The sequence below is a fragment of the Calliphora vicina genome, chromosome 2, assembly GCF_958450345.1.
Source record: "Calliphora vicina chromosome 2, idCalVici1.1, whole genome shotgun sequence".
NCBI lineage: Eukaryota > Metazoa > Arthropoda > Insecta > Diptera > Calliphoridae > Calliphora > Calliphora vicina.
In genome coordinates this window covers 96,664,408-96,685,919 of record NC_088781.1, presented here as the reverse complement: position 1 = coordinate 96,685,919, position 21,512 = coordinate 96,664,408, and the positions used below count along the sequence as shown (strand labels likewise).

The 21,512-nt window shown below is 29.0% G+C and overlaps 1 protein-coding gene across 1 annotated transcript in view; it reads right to left on the bottom strand.

Annotated features, from left to right (window-relative positions):
* The window catches only part of Nhe3 (Na[+]/H[+] hydrogen exchanger 3), a 41,274-nt gene extending 25,428 nt beyond the window's left edge, over positions 1-15,846 (bottom strand). The window contains exons 1-11 of the mRNA XM_065499724.1: positions 15,211-15,846; positions 9,319-9,443; positions 9,067-9,258; positions 8,715-9,004; positions 8,329-8,470; positions 5,752-6,060; positions 5,571-5,682; positions 5,347-5,500; positions 5,226-5,277; positions 4,905-4,937; positions 56-183 (exon numbers count right to left, since the gene is read on the bottom strand). Coding sequence (XP_065355796.1) covers positions 56-183; positions 4,905-4,937; positions 5,226-5,277; positions 5,347-5,500; positions 5,571-5,682; positions 5,752-6,060; positions 8,329-8,470; positions 8,715-9,004; positions 9,067-9,258; positions 9,319-9,443; positions 15,211-15,508 — 1,835 coding nt within the window. The 5' untranslated portion in view covers positions 15,509-15,846. The remainder of the gene's footprint in view (positions 1-55; positions 184-4,904; positions 4,938-5,225; positions 5,278-5,346; positions 5,501-5,570; positions 5,683-5,751; positions 6,061-8,328; positions 8,471-8,714; positions 9,005-9,066; positions 9,259-9,318; positions 9,444-15,210) is intronic.
* Positions 15,847-21,512: the final 5,666 nt, after the last annotated feature.

Sequence of the window (21,512 nt, the reverse complement as noted above, 5' to 3'; positions counted from 1 at the left end):
TTCGAATTTAATTATTTATAAACACGCTATATAAAGTAAAACATTTACTACTTACTTAGTATCAAAGCTACCCCACAGTCTGGCAAGGACAGCTTTTTCATTGCGTCTTCCGTTACTACCGATTCCATTGCCCGGAGTGCCATTATTTTCCAAATCGCCACAATCCTGTAAATAACCATCAGACTATTTTTAAATATTATGTTGATTCTATACTCTAAGGACAGCAGTTAAAACATAATAAAGTAACGACAATTAATTATAGAAATAAATGTAATCTAGTCAAAGATTGTCTGCAATAAAATGGGGCTGTGTTATAAACATACATACAATACATACTTTTTTATATATTTAAATTGTAAATGTATTTAGAAGATTATTTTGTATAGGAAAATTAAGGTAATGTTATTTGCGTTTCATTTTACAAATTAATCGTCTTAATATTTTTAACAATTTCTCCACAATTTGTGTCATCAATGTAAATCATGTTCTTAAAAAATACAACAACTCTGTTTGTCTAAATGATGAAAATGAATAATGATTTTGAAAATGTTGCTCAAATGGTAACAAGTATATTTATATACATATATATAGGTTTTTACTCTCAAATTAACTGTTTTTCGGATCAAATTAAATTATTTTAAAGTCAGACACAATTTTTTCAAAATAAATTAAACTTTATTTAAAACAAATTAAACTATTTCCAATGTAAATTCAACATTTTGCATGTCTAATTTTCTTTTCTTTAATTACGCATTCATTCTTTTTAATTTCAAATTCATTTTTTTTTAATATCAAATTAAATTCTTGTTAATTAATAAACATATTAAGTTCTTAATTTTTCTAAAGAACTTAATATGTTTATTTCATATTCTATTATTTATAAAATTTACTTAATTCTTATCAATATATCCTATTTAAATACTATTAAAAAAGCGATATTTTTATACATATGGATCCGATAGCATATTAAAGCTTAAAAATTAATTATTTTTTTAACTTTTGATTGCTTTTCTCTTACTGTCTTGTTTTTATACCGAACTGGAAAATATTTCCAATATTCTCCCTTGGAATAACTACCTACATAGAGTTTTGCTCCTCTAGCATATACAAATTGTCCATTACAATTGCGAGAGACTTGATAAATGAAACATTAGAATGACCTTACCATATTGTTTGTTTTCTTATCTTATCAAATGAAATTGTTTATTTAATTATTAAGATGGTAAAACTGGTCATCTTGTTTTAACCTTACTGTTGAGATTATCGCAGAGAATAATTGTAGCTCTAATTCTGTTGCAAGAAATACACGAAATTAATTGTATTAGACAAGCAAAATATTTAATTTACATTGGAAATAGTTTAATTTGTTTTAAATAAAGTTTAATTTATTTTGAAAAAAATTTTGTTTAATTTTAAAATAATTAAATTTCATCCGAACAGTTAATTTGAGAGTAAAAACCTATACATATACATACATATTTATCTATAACTAAACAATTTTTAATTCACTGATGGCTATATTAAGCACAACTATCTAAGAGCTAGTTTCTTACTTGACAGTTAAACTCAGCTAATCACGCTGTTATATTAAACCTGAAATATATTTTGCCGGGATTTAAAAATTATATTGATTTTAATAAAGCAATTCAAATCAAAGAGCTGCAGTGCTGAATTGTTTATTTTATTTTTTATCTGTTTGTGCTTTGGTATTTCATACTTAGGTTTAACTCACCAATGATGCCCAGTTAAACCGAGATTATATAGTAAATAAACAATAAGTGAGAAACACAATTTTTAGTTTAATTTAGGTTTAAACGAAGAATGTAGATTATCTTTATCCCAGAAACTAGCTCTAAGTGATTTAAAGCCAGAAATTATATGATTGGATTTAATATATGTATGTATATATTTTTTTAAATATCAGAAAGATCAATTTGTATAACATGTAGAAAATTTAAAATTATTGATAACTATCCAATTATTTAGCCTTTTAAATAATACCGCTGGAAAGAAAGTAACATTTGTTTTTAATAAATATAAAACTCTTACATGTTATTATTAAACACGTTTTATCCAATTATATGTATGGAAATAACCCTCTAACTCAGATAATAAGGAAATATTGAACAAGTCAGTGTTATATTGGGATATGCTAAATCAATCTTATACCCATCACCTCAAATTATTCGTGTCTCTACTTAACAAATATTTATCACGATATTTAATGACGTTTGTAATTAAGACAAAGTTGTCTGAGCTGAAGCTCAGATTATGTAATAACACTAATAATATTTTCTTTTGACAAACATTTTAAAGTATATCATGACAAACATTTATCAAGAATAAACATGGGATGGAAAAAAATAGTACATATTTGTTAAAACATATTAGAGTGCTGTGCCGAATCTTAGATACGTTTCACCTTAGTATAACGAAATATTTATTGGTAAAAACTATTTTTTTAGTAAAAATAGTCAATGAAGTTAGAATGGCCTTTGAAATACCTTTCATTTGATATATACTGTTTACATATCCTAATCTAACCTAGAATTTTAAATATATATCTAGTGAAATTGATTTTGCTTCTTTTATTTGAAATAGATATGTTTTACCTTTCAAATAGATCTGACTTTTTGAAAATCGATTAGAAAATAGCTAAGTTACGGTTTCAATAAATTTTAATTTCCTTATCGTGAGGCAATAAACAATTTTTTTCTTATTTTAGTGAAAAAGCATACTAATGTAACTTTCAAAAACGTTTAAGTAAATAAAAATCGATTAAAAAATTAATGAGTTCTGATAATATTTGTGATAAAATGTTTTTCGACTTTTTCGGATTTTCATACAAATGCTTGCGTATTCTTTTTTTAAACATAGCCGATCGTTTTTGCTATTTTCCAACCTATTTTTACAAATCTTTTTGTGTTTCAAAGATATTTTTTTGTTTTCATTTCTGTTAAACAAAATAAACAATTTAAAAATTCGTTTTTCAATCAAGTACTCAAGTACTTCCGTTAACAAATGAGAAAAATTTCACACTGGAGGAGTTTTTCAACAAACAAAGGGTAAGCTGATTATCTGCTAAAAAAGAATAAAACATCAGCAAATGTGTGCCAATCCGACCTTTTGGAGATATATAAAAATCCATTAAACAATACATTATATACAAATTAACCATGGACCCTATCCAGCATATAATTCAAAAACCACAAAAACCTGCTTAAAAACTTTTTTTCTTTATTTATAATTCATAATTCTCGAGCCTATTAGCCAATTTTATTTCAATTGATATTGGCCTTCAGTTAGTCCACATCTGAATCCTTTAGATTGTTACAGAGCCGGGTCTGCACTACTCGTCACCCAAATTTGGAATCCCTAAAGCGTGGTCTTGTCCATGAAGTGGACAATTTCCCTATGGATTTTGAGCGTACTGCGATAGATGGTGGCTTGTCAGACTTCGGTCGTTCGGGAAGACTAAATTCGGCCCCTTTGAATAACATTACCTTTCTTATATTCTCAAATATAAGCCATATTTGGCCCAATGGGCTTGGATTTGAATTTAAATAAAAAAAAAAATATATGCAATAAACGAAAGTACAAATAGATGTTAAAAAAATTTGGTGTCGTTAAAGTTTTCTCGATCAGAAGACGAGTTACCAGAGGCACACCGAAAGGTGGAGTTACCAGAGTTGCGGCTACTGGCGGTAAACACTATTCTCAAATTCTTTGAGTCTAAAGGTAGAAAGATAGTAGCCTATGCGGATGACGCGTCATGACGTGGCAATTCTGATTTAAGGAAAGTTTCTCTCCATCCTGGGCAAGAACTAACGGGTCGGATATAAACCCATCGAAGACAGTTTGGTGCTCTTTACCAGGAAATATAGAGTGGAGTGTTTCAAGTTGGCGAAAGTAGAAGGCGTTGTCCTGATTTTATGATGGACAGCCAAGTATTTAGGGACCTTCCTTGATAGCAAATTTTCATGGGAAATCTACTATACATGCTGGAACTCCATCGGCAATAATTGGGGTTTGTGACCAAGTTGTTAGGCCTTTTATTACTTATGGTTCTACATTGTGGTGGGAGTCAATGAGGAAGCGTAATTATAGGATTATACTCAACATTTCTAGGTATAACAGGTGCCATTGGCAGCACCCCACAGGTGTGAAAACCGCTCACTGTTCAATTGGGGTCTTTATAGGTAAACGGGATAATAGCACACAGGGATGCGTGGGGTTGTAGAGAAGTTGGAGACAGTAGAGTACATTATGAGCAGCTGACCGGGACTACAGAGTCATATATTTAAATGGATAGGTACTAGATTTCTAAATGAACTTGTGTGTGTTGAAAATTATAAATTGGGTAACATACTAGGTGGTTATTTAAAGGATATTCTATGGTGAATTCAAATCTGTAACCACTTTCACCCTTTCACACAGATTTTTTTGTTTCCCCTTTTGCTATCTCTAAGACACCACCTTTCTTCTTCTTTCTTTTCTTTATGTCCCCTTTTTAGGCATGGCATACTTTTTTCTCTGTGTCTGACTCTTGAAGGGAATCACAATGGACCATATGGTCTCCGAGTGGAAGTTCACAACCCTTCCAAACTAAATTCATAGATGGCAACTAGATAGCCAAAAACTTAAGTATGTATTTTTTATATCACTCATATGTATTAATACAGAGAAATTTTTTCATTGACATATCAATATCCTTTAATGTATTTATTCTAAGTAGTTTTCAATGTAAACTTATCCAATTGCTCAAAAATTAAACGTTTAAATGTGTACCCTTATTATTTGGAGCTTGAAGTGTTTTTTGTTAATGTACATATGTAAAAGTGTGCTACAATTATAACTCAAGTATTTTACATTAATTGAAAAATGATGAAAATATTTACACATACCACGTTTGTTGTATTTTCCATTGAATTGTAAACCTTTTTTTTTTTGGTAATTTTCGCATACAAAAATGTTGAAAAAAAAAAATTGAAAAAGTAAAGCAATTTTTTAAATATATTTAGAAATAAATGTGGCAAATTTTAATAATACAAATAATATAAATAGTAATTAAGCAATGAATAAAATAATTATAACAAAACAGCTTGCAAATGTTTAAAGAACTGTAAACAACGTCAATTGTCACGACAAAAAAGAAGAAAAACAAAGGAAATCTACTCTATGCTTAAATAAATAAATACACTAAGTAATTAATTTAAAATACTCACACTGTGAATCTGATAATTATTTAATTGTTCAGTCTCTTCATCCACACCCACACTGTAATTTGAATGACATTAAATTATAACTTTAACCGATTATAGAACAGTATGAATAACATTTACTTACGGTATCTTAAGCCAACTCAATAGAAAGTTTGATGCGCCACCTTGTATAACAACAGTAAATATAACAATTAAAGATGTTGCGGTCAACATAGTTTGACGAGCCTCTGATATGGTATTACGTATAGCTAAAGCAAATGACATGGCGCCTCGCAAACCTGAACAAATCAAGCAATATAAAGTAGTTTTGTAACGGTTATTATTATTTAAAATAAATTTCCAATTTACCTGCAAAGAATAACATGTGTTGGAAATTCGAAGAAATTTTAGGTTTGCGGTTTAAATTCAACAACCATGATAGTGGATAAATATTAACAGCACGTCCGATGGCAGCACATATCTATAAGTAGTCGTAATATGTGTTTTCAAAGCAATACTTCTTAATTGGTTAAAGGTTTGTGAAACTTACAAAACCAGTTATTATGAATACTGCATCAAAATGGTGTTTTGGGAAGGTGAACATGGAAACACCAATATATGAAAATATGAAATTCTCTGCTAAGAAATTTAATAGCTCGAATATTTCTTTGGTTCTCGTTCGAGAATTTTCAGACAAATTATTGTAAGTGTAATGGGCTTGACAGATGCCGCAGAATAATACTGCTACTACACCAGTTAATTCGGAAGCTTCTGCTATAAGAAAGGTACTATAGGACATCAAAACAAATAGCGCCGACTCTAGTAGAGGAAAATCTCGAACTCGAGTAAATTTAGTCAAGTGTGACACAAGTTAAGGAATATCATATATGTATAAACAATTTTTAACAATTTAATAAACAAGGTTGACATTAAAATAATTATACTATAGAATATAGAGCAAACTTCTATACGATTTTCAATGAAAAATTGTGCATTTTAGGTAATTTAGTACATTTATAGTCTAGTCAAAGAAGGGGTACGGAATGAAAAAATGATATAGTCCTTCGTCTTAATATTCGAAATTCTAGAAATACACAAATAGTACTCCCAAGAATAACATGTGCTATTACATATGAGATATCGTTTTTAGTTAGAATTCAATACTTAAGATATTTTCTTACTCTATATCTACTTTTAAGGCTCTGATTTATAATATTATTACAACATTAAACAATCAAAACATGAAAAATAAATTAGTAATCTTTTCTAATATTCTTTCAATTATTCTCAACAAGTTAGTCTAAGCAATCAAAATTATTACATACTAGCTTTTAACCTGCTACTTCGTTAGCGGAGCAATTCAACAAAAGTTTAAAGCAAGTAAGAATATTCAAATTGAATTTACTATCCCGAACTGTCCCAGATCTTTTATGATTTGTGTTATAAAAATAGAATAATTAAGTTAAATTTATTGTAAAAAAAACCTTATTTAGAGTCTGATATACAAAATAAGGGAAAAAATGGTGTGACCATATGTACCGATATTCTGAATATAATTGTTTGCATTTGATGTACACTTTTAAAAAGTAAAAAAAGTGTATTCACTTTTATGTAAATTCCTAATTCACAAACAAAGAGTACCATATGTATTAAGAAATATTATATTTCCTATATTCCTAACTAACCCCTAAACTATATAGCTAATGACTTAGATGAAACTATACTACATATACTCAAATAAATTTAAAATATTAAGTTCAGAAAAATAAGAAAATAGTGTCATCAGAAGAAAGAAAAGTTTTATGGGTCAGGAATGAATCATAATTATGGTAATTTTTATATTCCTCACCCATTAACATAACAGTCACGTCTATATTTGTTTTAAAATTCAAAATACTAAATACTTTAAAATTTGTGGACTAATGAGTAATGCAAACGCTGAACTAATCATTGCAAAACATCTGAACCCATTGATTGTTCAAAGATGGTGTATAATTTTAGTATATTTAATTTTGCAGTATGATTTGAAGAAAAGTATTTTCTATTTAAGATTTTGTGTATAACCGTATTTTCATTCGAAAATTGTGTATTAAACGTATTTTCTACAGAAAATGATTTGTATAATATAATGGTGGTTAAAATAGATTAGCTGAATGATTTGCAAAAAAGTACTAAAATATATGTACCAAAGTTTACCCCTTAGTACTTGAGTTCCGAATATCATCTTGTGGGTTTTTTTGTGTTGTTGAAAGAATATTTTATCTTTTTCAATTTTTAATTTGAATAAATAATATAAATGTCCTGTTTTATCCCCCTTTTGTGTCCTTTTTTCCCCTTGTGCAATTAGAAAATAATAATTCTTGATAATTTTATTGAAAAAATTAATTTTAATAAAAAAGTACCAAAAAAAGATACCATTTTCCCCCCTTCAAAATTCGAATTTCAAAAAAGTACAAAAACGATTTCTACTAATTATTGTTCTGGGTCCGATGAATTAAAAATTGTATTTTTTATGTTTATCAATTTAGGAGATATAAAGATTAACAAAGGGTCCTACTGGTACAATTTTTACCCGTTTTGGACACCTAGAATATCGAATTTCCAAAAAGTACCAGACACCTGTCGTCTCTTTTTTTGATTAAAGGTGGACACATTTTATTTCTATGCTTATTGGTATTGGAGATATAGAGGTACAGGTTTTACCCGGTTTTTCCCGTTTTATCCCTCTTAGCGATCGAATTTCCAAAAATTCCTTCTTAGTGGATCTAAATAATGTAGAAGGAACCTAACTTGAATTTCAAGTTTCTAGCTTCAGCGGTTTGGGCTGGGTGTTGGTGAGTCAGTGAGTGAGTGAGTCAGGCCTTGTAGTTTTATATACATATATAGATTACGCATTCACACTACAGCCGGTTCTACGCACCGGAATGACCCGAGGTCACTCGGCCAAGGGCTGTCAACTCAGCAATCACTGCTGCTACAACAACAACTACATATTACGCAAAATTGCAGTGGGAAATATTTTTTGTAGAGTCGTATTTTTGTAGTTACAGTATTGGAGAGTATTAATATAATTAGTCTGGATATTTTTAATATTATGACTTATGGTGATTAGTATAAAAAAGGATATCAATGCTGTAAAGCAGCCCATCAAAGCTCCAATTAATAATGATAACATAAATATGCCAAAGAAATCACTCAAAGCTCTAAAGAAGGCATATGTCTCGAATTCTCCCGTGCTGGAATAGTGCTCTCCATAGTTTTGTATCGCTCTAAAAAGATAAAAAATTGTTAATAAAACAGAAAACGAATTCGTGTAGTAAATTTGTTTAAAAAACAAATAAAAATCACTTACATTTTTGTTGTTAAAATAAAAAATATATATTAACTTGTATAACATTGCAAAATACATTTGATGGGAAATGTGAATTTTCTTTTGATCAATTAACAATTTTGATAAAATTTTGATTTTGTTTAATCTTTAAATTTGTATTACAGTTGGTATATAACACTTACCCGCTTAAAACAATGGCAACCGCATCATTCAAAACAGATTCACCAAAAACCAGCGCATAAAGATTAACATCAACATGTAGATCATGAAAAATGGCTAGTATTGTTAGTGGATCTGTTGGAGAAATCAACGCTCCAAAATACAGTGTGTCCAGAAATGTAAAACTGCTGCTCAAATATGATGGCATCAGTTTCACACAACCGTACATAATGGCACCGATTAGGAACGCTGATAATGTTGTGCCCAATATAGCAAATGTTAAAATGGCACCCAGATTACGAAAAAAATATTTCTAAAAAAAATATGCATTTAAATAAAACAGTTTGTATAAATGTATTTGTATGTGGTCATTACCTTTTTTAAACTGTAGCCCGCATGAAATATAATGGGTGGTAAAATTATATTGAAAAATATTTCAGGATCAAATGTAGCCTTTAAATCGATTTCATTCTCCACTACATCATAAACTTGACTTCGAAAGGTGTATGCATATGTTTTATTTTCTAAATGTTCGCTATTATCAGGAGGCGTTAACTTGCCCGGAAACTGTCAAAAATAGAATTAATTATTTATGTAAATATGTATGTTAAAATAAAAGACAATTACTTTTAACCAAAGCGTATCTGGTGGTAGAGTTTGGTTAAACTTTGAATTTGGTTCAGGTTCAACTTCCAAATGTACTAGGGGTTTTGATGAAGCTGAATATCGTATAGCAGCTCCCACAATTAAACCTGAAAATAAGAGAAATATTGATGATGATTAAATATCTACAGAAAGTTAAAATGTCTTTATAAATAGGAATCATTCAATGCAAACATCAAAAGCTATTTAAAAGTATACATTTTTGGAATAATTTTAGCAGCTGTATTCAACGAAAGAAATATATGCGCTTCGATTGGCCCAGAAGTAAATTTATTTAAGAGATTTAAAAACCATTGGCACGCATTGTAGATTTTTCCACAACAACATTGAAAAACCCATTATTACATCAATCGTGTTTTATATTTTGACCTTATATGTAAAATAAACTTAAATAAATGGCACTTTTTAATTTAAAAAAAACGTTAAAATAGTTTAACGTTTTTTATTAACAGCATTAATTATAATAAAACTAAACAAAAACAATCACAATTCACATGGTTTAAAAGTATTTAACGAAAAAAATAATAAAATTCTGTATTTCTTGTAACAGCAAAAGTCTACATATGATATTTTTTGGAATGATATGAAAAGTGATGAAAATGTCCACATTTTGCCTCGAAGACTTCTTTAAGTATTTTAAGCATCGAATAAAATATTTTTTTTTTACTTCAGCAGAAATATTTTCCCTTTATTATTTAAAAAAAAATTTATGTGGGAAATTGAGGATTCCCTTATATTTAGGAGTTTTTGTTTAAAATGGGCCCATAAATGTTCCATTACATTTAGATCTGGGGATTGTGGAGGATGTGTATGCTTCGATTTTAAGTTGTCGAGCAGCCAACTACGCCTGAGCTATGTTTTGGATCGTTGTCGTGCATAAAGATAAAATTATCTTCAAGTTTTAATTCACTCGGTAAAATTGCATATAAAAACTTAGTGTTATAATTATTAAATATCAGAGCTTCGAATTAATTAATAAAATTTTAGCTTAATTCACTAATATCTTAATCCGTAATTAAAAAATGTCAGCCATTCATTCCATAAATCCATTCCTAATATTTAATTTTTTAGATTCATTCCAAAGCCTTTTTAAAGTTAATTAAAAACAGAATTTATTCAAACTTTGAATGATTAAATTTTTGTTAAATCAAATCATTTACAAAATTAATTGAAAAAGGGTCTTAAACCTTTTTGTAATAGATTTTAATTGAAGAAAAATTTAGTCATTTAATAAATTTTTTAAGCTATTTTGTTATGGATTTGAAGAAGAAACTTATAAAAATTAGAATGATTCAATAAGAAATAAATTCTATAAATAATGAATTCTCTTTTTAAATTTTCAAGCGAAAAACCCCAAATAAATAATATTAATAAGCGGTCTATTATTGCCAGAATATAAGCTAAAAACTGTAAAAATCTTTTCACTGTTTTTTAGTGAAAAAACAGAGTTCTAACTTGTATTTTCGTCAGTTTTTAATTCCCGGGATTCCCGACTAAAAATCCCGGGAATCGGGTAGTGAAAAATTGGCAAAATTTCCGGGAAATTTGTATGGGGAATTCCCGGGATAAAAACCCTAGTTATGCATCATACATTGAAGCAGTTCATCAGTAAGTTTGACCTACAATGGGTCAAAATCGGGAAAAATATATTTTAACCCGAATTTTTTTTTTCATCCAAAAAATTAGTTTGTCATAAATTCTTTTTTTATAATTTTTAAAAATTAAAAAAAAATTTGGAAACAACTTTTTTAAAAAGGGTATATAAGATTTGGCACAGCCAAATATAGCTCTTCTACTTGTTTTTCACTAATAATTATAAAAAAATTTAAAAAACTTGAAAAAACAATTTAGAAAAAAAAATGGAAAATTTTTTTTTAATTTTTAAAAAACAATTTTGAAAATTTTTTTTTTAAATTTTGTATACCTAAAAATATTTAAAATTTGTATTTTAAAGTACAATTTGTGAAGTTTATAAAGATTCGGCACAGCCGAATATACATAGCTATAATGCGTTTGTGTAGATGTTTGTAACGCCCAAAAATATTAGTGTAACACCCACCTTAAATTATACCGATAGACTCAGAATCATTTTAAATCACCTATTGAAACTGGCTGAAATCGGTCCATTATTTCCCCTAGCTCCCATACAAATGTCCTCCCGAAATACTTTATACTATGGAAATCGATCGGTCTATAATTAGTCATAGCTCCCATATAAGGCCCGCTTCCAAAAATCACTTTAACCCTTTCTCGACCGACGGTACTTATAAGTACCATAACAATAATAAGCTTACAAAATAAAAACAAAACATATTTTTGCCCAAAAGTACTTTGAAGTACACTATCATCTTTGGAATAACATATTTTTTTTGCCTATTGGCAAACTCACTTGCCCAGAATAACGATGAATTATTTCATATTTTCATTGTGGTGTTTATTTATGTTGTAATGATAAAAAAATACTTTTTCGTAAAATACCATAAAATATTATAAAAGTAGCAAAACTAATCAATATATTAATAAAATGTAAACAAAAATCTATGAGTTTTTTATCTTTTGGCAGATGCTGACCCATCGTTACCAGGTCCCTTTCGGTACCTTGCAGGTCCTCCACACAGTTAACATTTTGTAAATAACTTCCTGAAGTCCTTATTTTCAATATTTCATAAAAAAATAAAACTATTTCAACGATTTAAAGCCTTGGTCGACAAGGGGTCTTAAAAATGTTGGTATACACATAAAATTCAAGGCAAATAACAGTTATGGCGATCGGTCCATAATTAGTCATAACTCCAAATAAGACCCTCTTCCAAAAATAAATGATTGAAATTTTAAAAGAAAAATAAATTTGCTCATTTACTTAGTGTAGGGTATTAAATGGTTGGCCGATAATTTTTTTGTGATAAATTGGTCTAAGCTTTTGCTCATCACTACAAAACAACAACAAAAAGCGAGATAACTCCAATTTTTTTCTTTGTAATCAATGTATTTTTACTTATTGTACTTTACTGCATTAAAATCACAATTTCTAAAAACAGTGGACTTAGAGCCTTTGCATGTTAAGCCTCTTAAATACTATCTCTGTTAAATGCATAACTGTTAACTGCAAAATAAGCTCTGTTACAAAATATGGTTTGTGTCTCTACTAGTTAAATACGAATTTATATTCACACACATTCTAAAAAAATGGTTAGCACCACTGGATTCAGCGTACTCGAATTAGTTTAACAGAAAAAAAATGTCAATTTCGTGCATAGTGTAGTTATTAGATATAAGATTTGAACCAATTCTTTTTAGTTCATTAAATAATGAACATAACTAAAGTTATCAATTTTTTCAAATCATAATTTTGTTGATAAAAAAGATGTATTTTGTATATATTTTATTAACCTCTATTGTTAATATTCATATAGTATTAATTTAGTAAAATATAATTTTATGAACAATTAGTTTAAAATGATAAATCATATAAAAACATTTGACTACGCTACTACATATTTGCAATGTGAGTTAACGGGACTCTCATTGAATGCATTTAATAATTTCAAAAGATAAAAATAAAGGAAGGCGTAGTGTGTATAATTTAAGTTTTATACAGTTTATTGTGAAAAAACAATTTCAAGGAACAAGTACTCCAGTGAATTTAAAATTAAAGTTATTGAAGACTGGAAAACGGATTTATCACGACATGAATTGAGTAAAAAATATTCAATTAAGAGATCAGTTATTTTCAGGCTCATTTCAAAGTTTTTGCTGACTGGTCGCATATAACCGGTGCATTCTGGAGGAGATCCGCGTATAACCACACGATATAATGATTCATTGATTAGAAGAGCAATACATAAAGATCCTACAGCATCAATTAGTCAAGTAAGAGCAAGTTTAAGATTATGCGTTAGCGAAAGCACAATCCGTAGAAGAGCAGTAGAAGCTGGATTATTCCGACGACCAGCAAAAAAAAACATTTATATCAGCTAAGAACAAGAAAGCAAGATTGGACTTTGCCAAAGCCCACATTGACTGGAATGTTGAAAAATGGAAGACAGTACTGTTCTCTGATGAGGTATTGGGGAGTACATACTTAGTACTCCCCAATACCTCATTAGAGATTGTGTGTTCGCATTATTTTTTGCTACTATTATTGAGTTATTGAATTTTTAATTTGTGATATTTTCGAATTGCCCATATTCAGTCATTATGGACATATCTCGTTTCTATGTATAAAATTGTTTTCAGATCCAATAGACAACGATTTTTATTTAAAAATTTAAGTCAATATTTTGTAATTTATTGCAATAATAACCTTAATTGAAGAAGTGACTTTATATTTATATAAAATATCATCAAAAAATACCTTTGGAGGCCTTTTCACAGCATAAGTTCCTATTGGTTTTATGTTGTATTTACTTTTTGTTAGACTTGTTTTAGTTCATGTTATTTTTGTTTATTTTTTTAAATAAAAGTATATTTTTTGGTTAAAAATTATGTAAAAGTTTGTATTTTTAAGAGCATATTTTTTAAATTTTAAGAGCATATTTTAAAGTTTTTACTGCATATTAAAAGCGCTTAAAACACTTTTTCTAGAGCATATTTCCGGTTTACCTGCTAATTAGGAATAAATTTCTTAATAAATAAAAATAAATTTATTAAAAACTCCAAACAGAACTTTAGGAGATGTCTAGAAAATAAAAATACCTCTCCAGCTGCTGATAATCGAATAGTCCTTTAACTAAATATTTTAACTGGGAAGGTAATATCATTTCTAATGGCCCAAAAAAGATTCCACGAAGTAAAATTAGCGATTGGAATAGCTAAAAGAAATTTCCTGTTTATTCACAAAATTTTAACATGAGGTAATAGGCGAAATATATTTTTGAAATACTACAATAACTAAAAAAAAAAATATTTCGTAATGGTTCGGAAAAGAACCGAAAAGTTTCGAAAGATAAACAGTTCATTCTAAAATTTCCCAAAAAAAAAAAAAATACCGCTGAGGATAACCACAGTTATTAACAGTTCGAATTAATATTTATCCACAACAAATCCTTTTTAAATATGTATGAAGTTTTCCCAATACAACTATTTTATTGTCCAAGTCTGAAAAAATTTAAATTAAAAAAGTTCCAGAATTTTTCCGCTAGCGGAAATCCTTGATTTTCATTTTAGAAAAGTTTTCCTTGATATAAAATATTCCTTATTGAAGTAAATTTTTACAATTTATATTGCTTTTTTTAAAACAGATGAAAATAATACATAATAGAAATATAAAACTTTGATTTAATACAAACAAATATAATATGAAAACAAATTACTGATTACTTTAGTTATGGCCGGTACTGTATATTTAAATATGTACCTGCACAATTATTGTTAAACGTAACAAAAACCTGAAATGATTAAGTTATATACTTCATTTGAAAATAAAATACGACTTAAAGATTTTTTGCATGAAAAACAATTATAAATTTCATTTAAATCCAATTGGGAATTCCCAGCTACATAGAATGCTATTCAACAGGTGAATTTCTTAGTTTACAAAAAAGTTTTGAAAATGTGTAGAAGCAAAACTGGAAAAAGGCAAATGAAACAAATAAAGCAATAACAAAAAATGCTATTATTAATAATAAATCGATTTGTGGCTCTTGAAGTCAACAAACATAACACAAACGCAACAAAAGCCACTTTAATCGTAATTTACATTGTGTTAGTATTTTAAAGGTGACAATAATATAAAAACAACTGACACCCTTGTATAATGGGTGCCTAACAATTGAGGGGTAGGAGGTTTATAGTATTATAACCCACACAACGATAGGTTCCATCAAAACTAAAAAAAAAAACACAGAAAACGCTTACCATATATCACAGCGAGGCCAGTCTCATGTAACCATGAGACACGATGATGCTTAAACAACCATATTGTCAATACAGTCAAGGTCAGCAGGAAGGTGTACACAAGAAGGTTAAGGCTGTCAATGCGATGCGTTAACGTCGCCTTTGCATCAAGCGCGATGTCAGTAGCAGTTGCATCACAGCAACTGGTACCAAAAACAAACACTAGTATTAGTGAATCAACCACAATGGACCGGCTAGAAATGCCGGAGACAAGCTTCTTAATAACATAATTATTACTATTTAGCCAGTGGAACACCATCTGTAGCTAATTTTAACTTAATGCGAATAAAATTCAATTTAATTAAATTTCTTTCTATTATTTTCGTTTTTCACAAGACACAGAAATTGTAATAATCGATAATTATTTTTGTTTGTAAAAATATTTTTTCGTTCGTTGTGTGCAACAACAGTAGTGTGTATTTATTTCTTTAGAATCTAATTTAGACTAATCATGTTCATTTTACTAATATGATTCATTTAATGAAGAAATATTTTAAAATATAATATTTTTACACTATTTCACAATTTTTTTCTACGATGTAATTTGTTCTTTTGTTTTCGACAACTTCTGCTAATATTTACGAATCATTTGTTGTTTTTCTTCGAATAGCAAATAGATTCTTCTTCTTTCAAATGTCAAATCTAAAATCACTGAGCAGTGATAGCACAGTGCATAGTGTAAAAACGGCAGCAATTTTTTAAGTATTTTTGATTTAAAACCGTTATTTTCTAATTTTGATTACTATTACATTTTAAAAAGGGTGTGATAGATAGATAAATAAATACAATATAATCAGTATGTCTGTTCACATGCTAGGTAAACGAACATATCAAATAATTACGCCTACTTCTTGTGTATCGTACAAAAAGTGTTTACATACATACATTACGCACATTTGTTTTACTGTGCACAATTCCATGGCTATCGTTTGTTGTGTACTCCTTAATCATATTGGTGCCTTAAATAGTGTCCATAAAAATAAGTCACCGCCTCGAGAATATTAACATATTATGGTAAATAGTTAGTTGTTCTGAGGTGTTACGAGACACAAGTTAAAAAAATTTTGTATTTCTCACGTTCTGCCTTTGGTTTATATTTTGCCTGTATGCAACTTAAAGCGATTTACTTTTGGTACCAATATATTGTTACGTTTTTACCTTTACGTTATTTCCTTTAAGTAAACCAAATAAAAGCCGTTTAGTAGTTTGAAAATGGTAACAACTCTTTATTTATTCAAATGTACAACAACAGAATTAAATAGTCACTCAATGTTTTTTATACACGTTTGTAAATTCGCAGAAATACAGACACAATTTATAATGTACACGAATTTACTTGAAAAACACAACACATTTTAAGGCACTCAGTTGATGTTTATTCGAAAAGCGTCTCTGATAAACTAACTAACGATTGCAACCTCTGCCACTATTTATAACACTGCCATCTGCACTCTAGATGGTTCTTTAACTGTCAAAATTCGAATATTCTAGATCTTACTAATACATACGCCATTTGTGGTGTACTTTCCACAATGTTCTTTAACTGAATATTCGAATTCAAACAGCGTTGCCAACTCACGATCAATGGTCAACTGAAAGCTTTTATTTAATAATGCCCATAGATATGTTACAGTTTGCTATTACAGCACTGTTATTTGAAAGAATTATGCTACTTTTAAATCAGCCCTTAAAATCGTTATATTTGAATTCAAGTACAATTTCGTAACAGTATTTTGTTTTTAGTTTTTTGATATTGTGCTATTTTACTACATTACCAGGCCAAGTACTCTACATTGTGAATACCGCTAATGTAGAGTAATTGGTAGAGTATCCAAAACCGAAAACCGGTTTTTTCATTATTGTAAACTCCACCGGTGTCGGTTTTTTAACTTTTCGGTTTTTTGACAAACCGGTTTTTTTAAGACGGTTAACCGGTTTTAATGAAATATATTTTCTAAAGCTCATTCAAACACATTTATGAAAAACATTGATACCATTTTTAAAAATATTGATTTATTTTATAGAAAATGGTAGTATTTGACAACATTTCGTAAAAGATATAAAATGTAATTGCATAAATAATGCAAAAATGCTAAATTTCCATGAAATAAAAATTTAATATAAGCCGGTTAACCGGTTTTTTTGAAGACGAAAACCGAAACCGCTTAACCGGTTTTTTTAAAAGACAATAATCGAAACCGGTTTTTTCAAAAACACACTTTTTCGGTTAAACCGGAAACCGGTTTTTTGGATACTCTAGTAATTGGCCTGATAATGTAGTAAAAGAGCACAATATCCAAAAAATAAAAACAAAATACATTAGAAATTGAAATGTTTGTCAATAAATAGCTTTCTGCTATTTTACTAGTCCAAGTAGTCTACATTAGCGGTATTCACAATGTAGAGTACTTGGCCTCACTACTCGAATAATTTCGCATATTTCTACATGTACCTCAAAATGAGTACCGTTTTATGTCACGTACGATATACCCTTATTTCGCTCAATAGTTTGGACAATATTTCTGAATGAAATATAAAGACCACATTATTTTTCAGATACTCTTATTTTTGCAAAATCTATTCCACTCTATAGCTAGGTACTCTGTTCGTGCGAAATGCTGTCAAACTACATATAAAATATTTGGAATGAAATATATGCGAAATAATTTCGCAAAAGTTGTACTCTGTTTTTATTGTGGAAAACATGTGAAATACATCTGGCAACCTTATTTTTCCACACGAAATAACATACGCAGCACTTCTTTCGCACGAAATTAAAAGCAAAAGCAAACAGCATATAAAATTTTTCGCATGAAAAAACCATGATTTTTCGCAAATATGAACAGACTACCTATCTTATAGGCGTACAAATGTCACGTACGATGATATGGAATTGTCCATATTTCAGACATTTAAACTTTGTTCTATAAATATAATCAAACAAAATTTACCGGGAGCTGCATATTTTTTTGGTGTAAGGAATCCACATTAAATTAATTTAATCTTAATCCCATTTTTGTAACAGTAGAGTTCAACATTTCTTGCAAAATTCACTTATTGTCTATATTAGCATTAATAAATTTGAAGTTTCCAATACAATCTTCAGGGGCCGAATTACCGCATTCGATATCGAGTAAAATTGATTGTAATTTTCTTACTTGATTATTATGGCATTCGATGTCGAGCAAGCAATTTAGTACATTTTGTCCTAATTTCGATATTGAAATAATTTTTCGATACGACAGCTCATTCGATATCGAGTAAAATTGATCGTAATTTTCTTATTTGAGATTATGGCATTCGATATCGAGCAAGATGTTTAGAACATTTTATCATAATTTTTATATCGAAATTATTTTTCGATACGATAGGTCATGACACCAAAACATGTCAAAACATTCATTATTGTAGGTTTCTTAAGAAAATGGAATGGAAAATTTAGATTTTAGTTTATTCTCCATATTTAATGTTTATGTAATATGTTTATGTAAAATGACGTAGGTTGTTTAGAATAATTTGTTCCAAATTAATTTTCAATTTTATTGGAAAGTGGTCTGAGAATGTTAGGCAATTTTATATTATTAAATAAGAAGTTCCAGGTGCAGTAAGAAGAAATGAAAATCCAGAAAGGCAAATTATCACAAATACGCAAAACATCTAATGTGTGATCAAGCAGCCAGTTATGTAAGATTCTACCATTGCAGTTTTCAAAAGGGTCGCACCAACTTGGATGTCTGGCATTAAGATCGCCGCCCAGTATGTATCCCTCAAAATTATCTGCAGTCTAAAATTTCAAGGCGTTTAGATGTGGAAATATTACACGGAATATAAATTGAGCCAACTAAAAAAAATTTTCGGAGTATTATCCATATTCAGTTCTATTTGAATTAGCTTAAATTTTAAAATAAACAAAACAAAATAGCATAAATAAAGACAATAAAGTGGGTATTACATACTTGTTGTACTCGGCGAAAAAAGCTTTTGAAAAAATTGTTTATGGCGTTTAATTTGTTTCAGTTATATTTTGAAATAAAAAGTTATTTTATGGATAACTAGAATATAACCCGCTGCTTCGTTAGCATATATTTTGGTATTAAATAAAAGTATGTCTATCAATGTACAATTAAAAAATGTGTTATTTATGTAGCTTGAAAAATCTTAACTTACCAAATTATTTGATTAGAAAATAATCAGCCTTATCATGTAAGGCGTAGTCGTTTTACGACAACTACAGTTTCATACTAGATTAATGAAACAGGTTGAATAATCACCCTTATTCTACTTGGCGTCGTCGACATCGTCGTCAATATTGAGTCAAAAAATGGTATGTGTTTCTCCGAAATCGATAACAATTGATAACTTCTGATAGAATTTTATACTTTTATAAGTCGGGTTAAAGTACAAAACGCTGTCAAAAGTTACCAATTGTTATTGATATCGGCGTAACATATACCATTTTTTGACTCAATATTGACGACGATGTCGACGACGCGTCGCGACGCCAAGTAGAATAAGGGTGAATTTCTTTAATCTAGTACGAAACTGTCGTTGTCGTAAAACGACTACGCCATACATGATAAGGCTGAATGTTTGTACATAATTTTTTCTAGGTCCATCATTATAGAAAATTTAAAAAGTACCATTAGAATAAAGAAAATGTACCATAAGAACCCAATTTGTGGATTCCCACACAATCGGATCCATATAAGCTTTATTTCTATTTTAAGTGTCATTAGTGAACAAAATGCATAAAATACAATTCTAATAGTACCTAAATATTATCCCCTATTCGTAAATCTAAATTCACTCAGATTTATATCAGCTAACTTTAATGTCGATAAGTTAAATTTAAAATATTAAAAGTACCATTAGGAGAAAAATAATAATTTTCATATTCCTCTTTGAACACCCCTAAAGTTTGAAATTTAAAAATACTCCATTTTGCCAAAATTGTTTATGATACATACATGTCTCAAACGATTAAAATCTCTGTTAATGTGCCCTACAAAAAAGTACCAAACTGTTTACCCGGAGCATCTAGCCTTCACTGGTTAATCAGTGACCAAGCAAAGCCTCGACTATAAAGTCACACTGTATAAAACCAATTTGGACATATGGAATCCAATAGTGGAGAACCGCTAGTAATACTAGTATTGAACTTATACAGAGGACCCAATCAAAAATTCTTAGGACCATGACGTGCGCACCATGGTATATAATGAGAACATCCACACAGCTCTAGAATAGAACCAAACGCAGTCGAGGCTTCGTAGAGCTTATCAGCCAATTATGAATTAATGCTCATAATTAGATTTAATTTTTGTTATAAAATTAGAATACTTATAGTAAGGCCTAATGAAATAAGGCCGAATCAATAACTAAATAAAACGTAATAAAAAAAGTTTCTCGTTGTTTCTTTGGAATTTTCTTGAAATTTAACAAAAAGTTTCTCGTTGCTGGCTTTAAAAGTTTTCTTGAAGTTTAGTTTCCATCTATCATATTTTTTTTGGAATTCTGCTTTATTGCCAGTTGTAGGTAACTCCAATTTACTCAACTCTCTCTTGAGTTGCTCCACTTTTAGCCAATTGTTACGTTTTTACCTTTTAAAAACGGCGGTTTATTTCCTTTAAATAAATCGGATTCTTTTAGTTGCAAATAAAAGCACCAAGTAGTTATAAAATTGTATCAACTCTTTATTTATTCAAACTTACACAACTCTTAAACAGTGCACACGATATACTGACACACTCACAACTGTTACTATTTATACACAGCGCCATCTTCCTTCCAATAGCTTCATGTTAATAATATCCACATCTGTTAATAATGTCCTGATGTTAATCGGCCGGTAAACAACATTGTCCACAATTAGAAGTCTCCAAAAATAGAAATGTTGAAAAACATGATGCAACTTGAAAGTGCTCCAAGATTGTATGGACGAAAACAATTTTCTAGGTACAGGCTAAAATATTTTTTAAGGAAATTCTGTAAATATGTATGATTAATCGTTTTAGAATTAGTTCAACGTCACTTTCATCACTAGAAGATATTGTCATCATATGGTAAAATATCATTTCATCATCTACAAAAACATCTACAATTTTAAATTCTGTTAAAATTACCAAAAAAAATCGTTAATTTAAAAATCGCATAAATTTGAATCCGCATAAATCATTTATGTAAGAAAAAATTATTTTAAAATTTTTCTTATTTTTCAGGTATCTTTATTTTAATTTTATAAAAAAATCTATGTTTGTACTCAA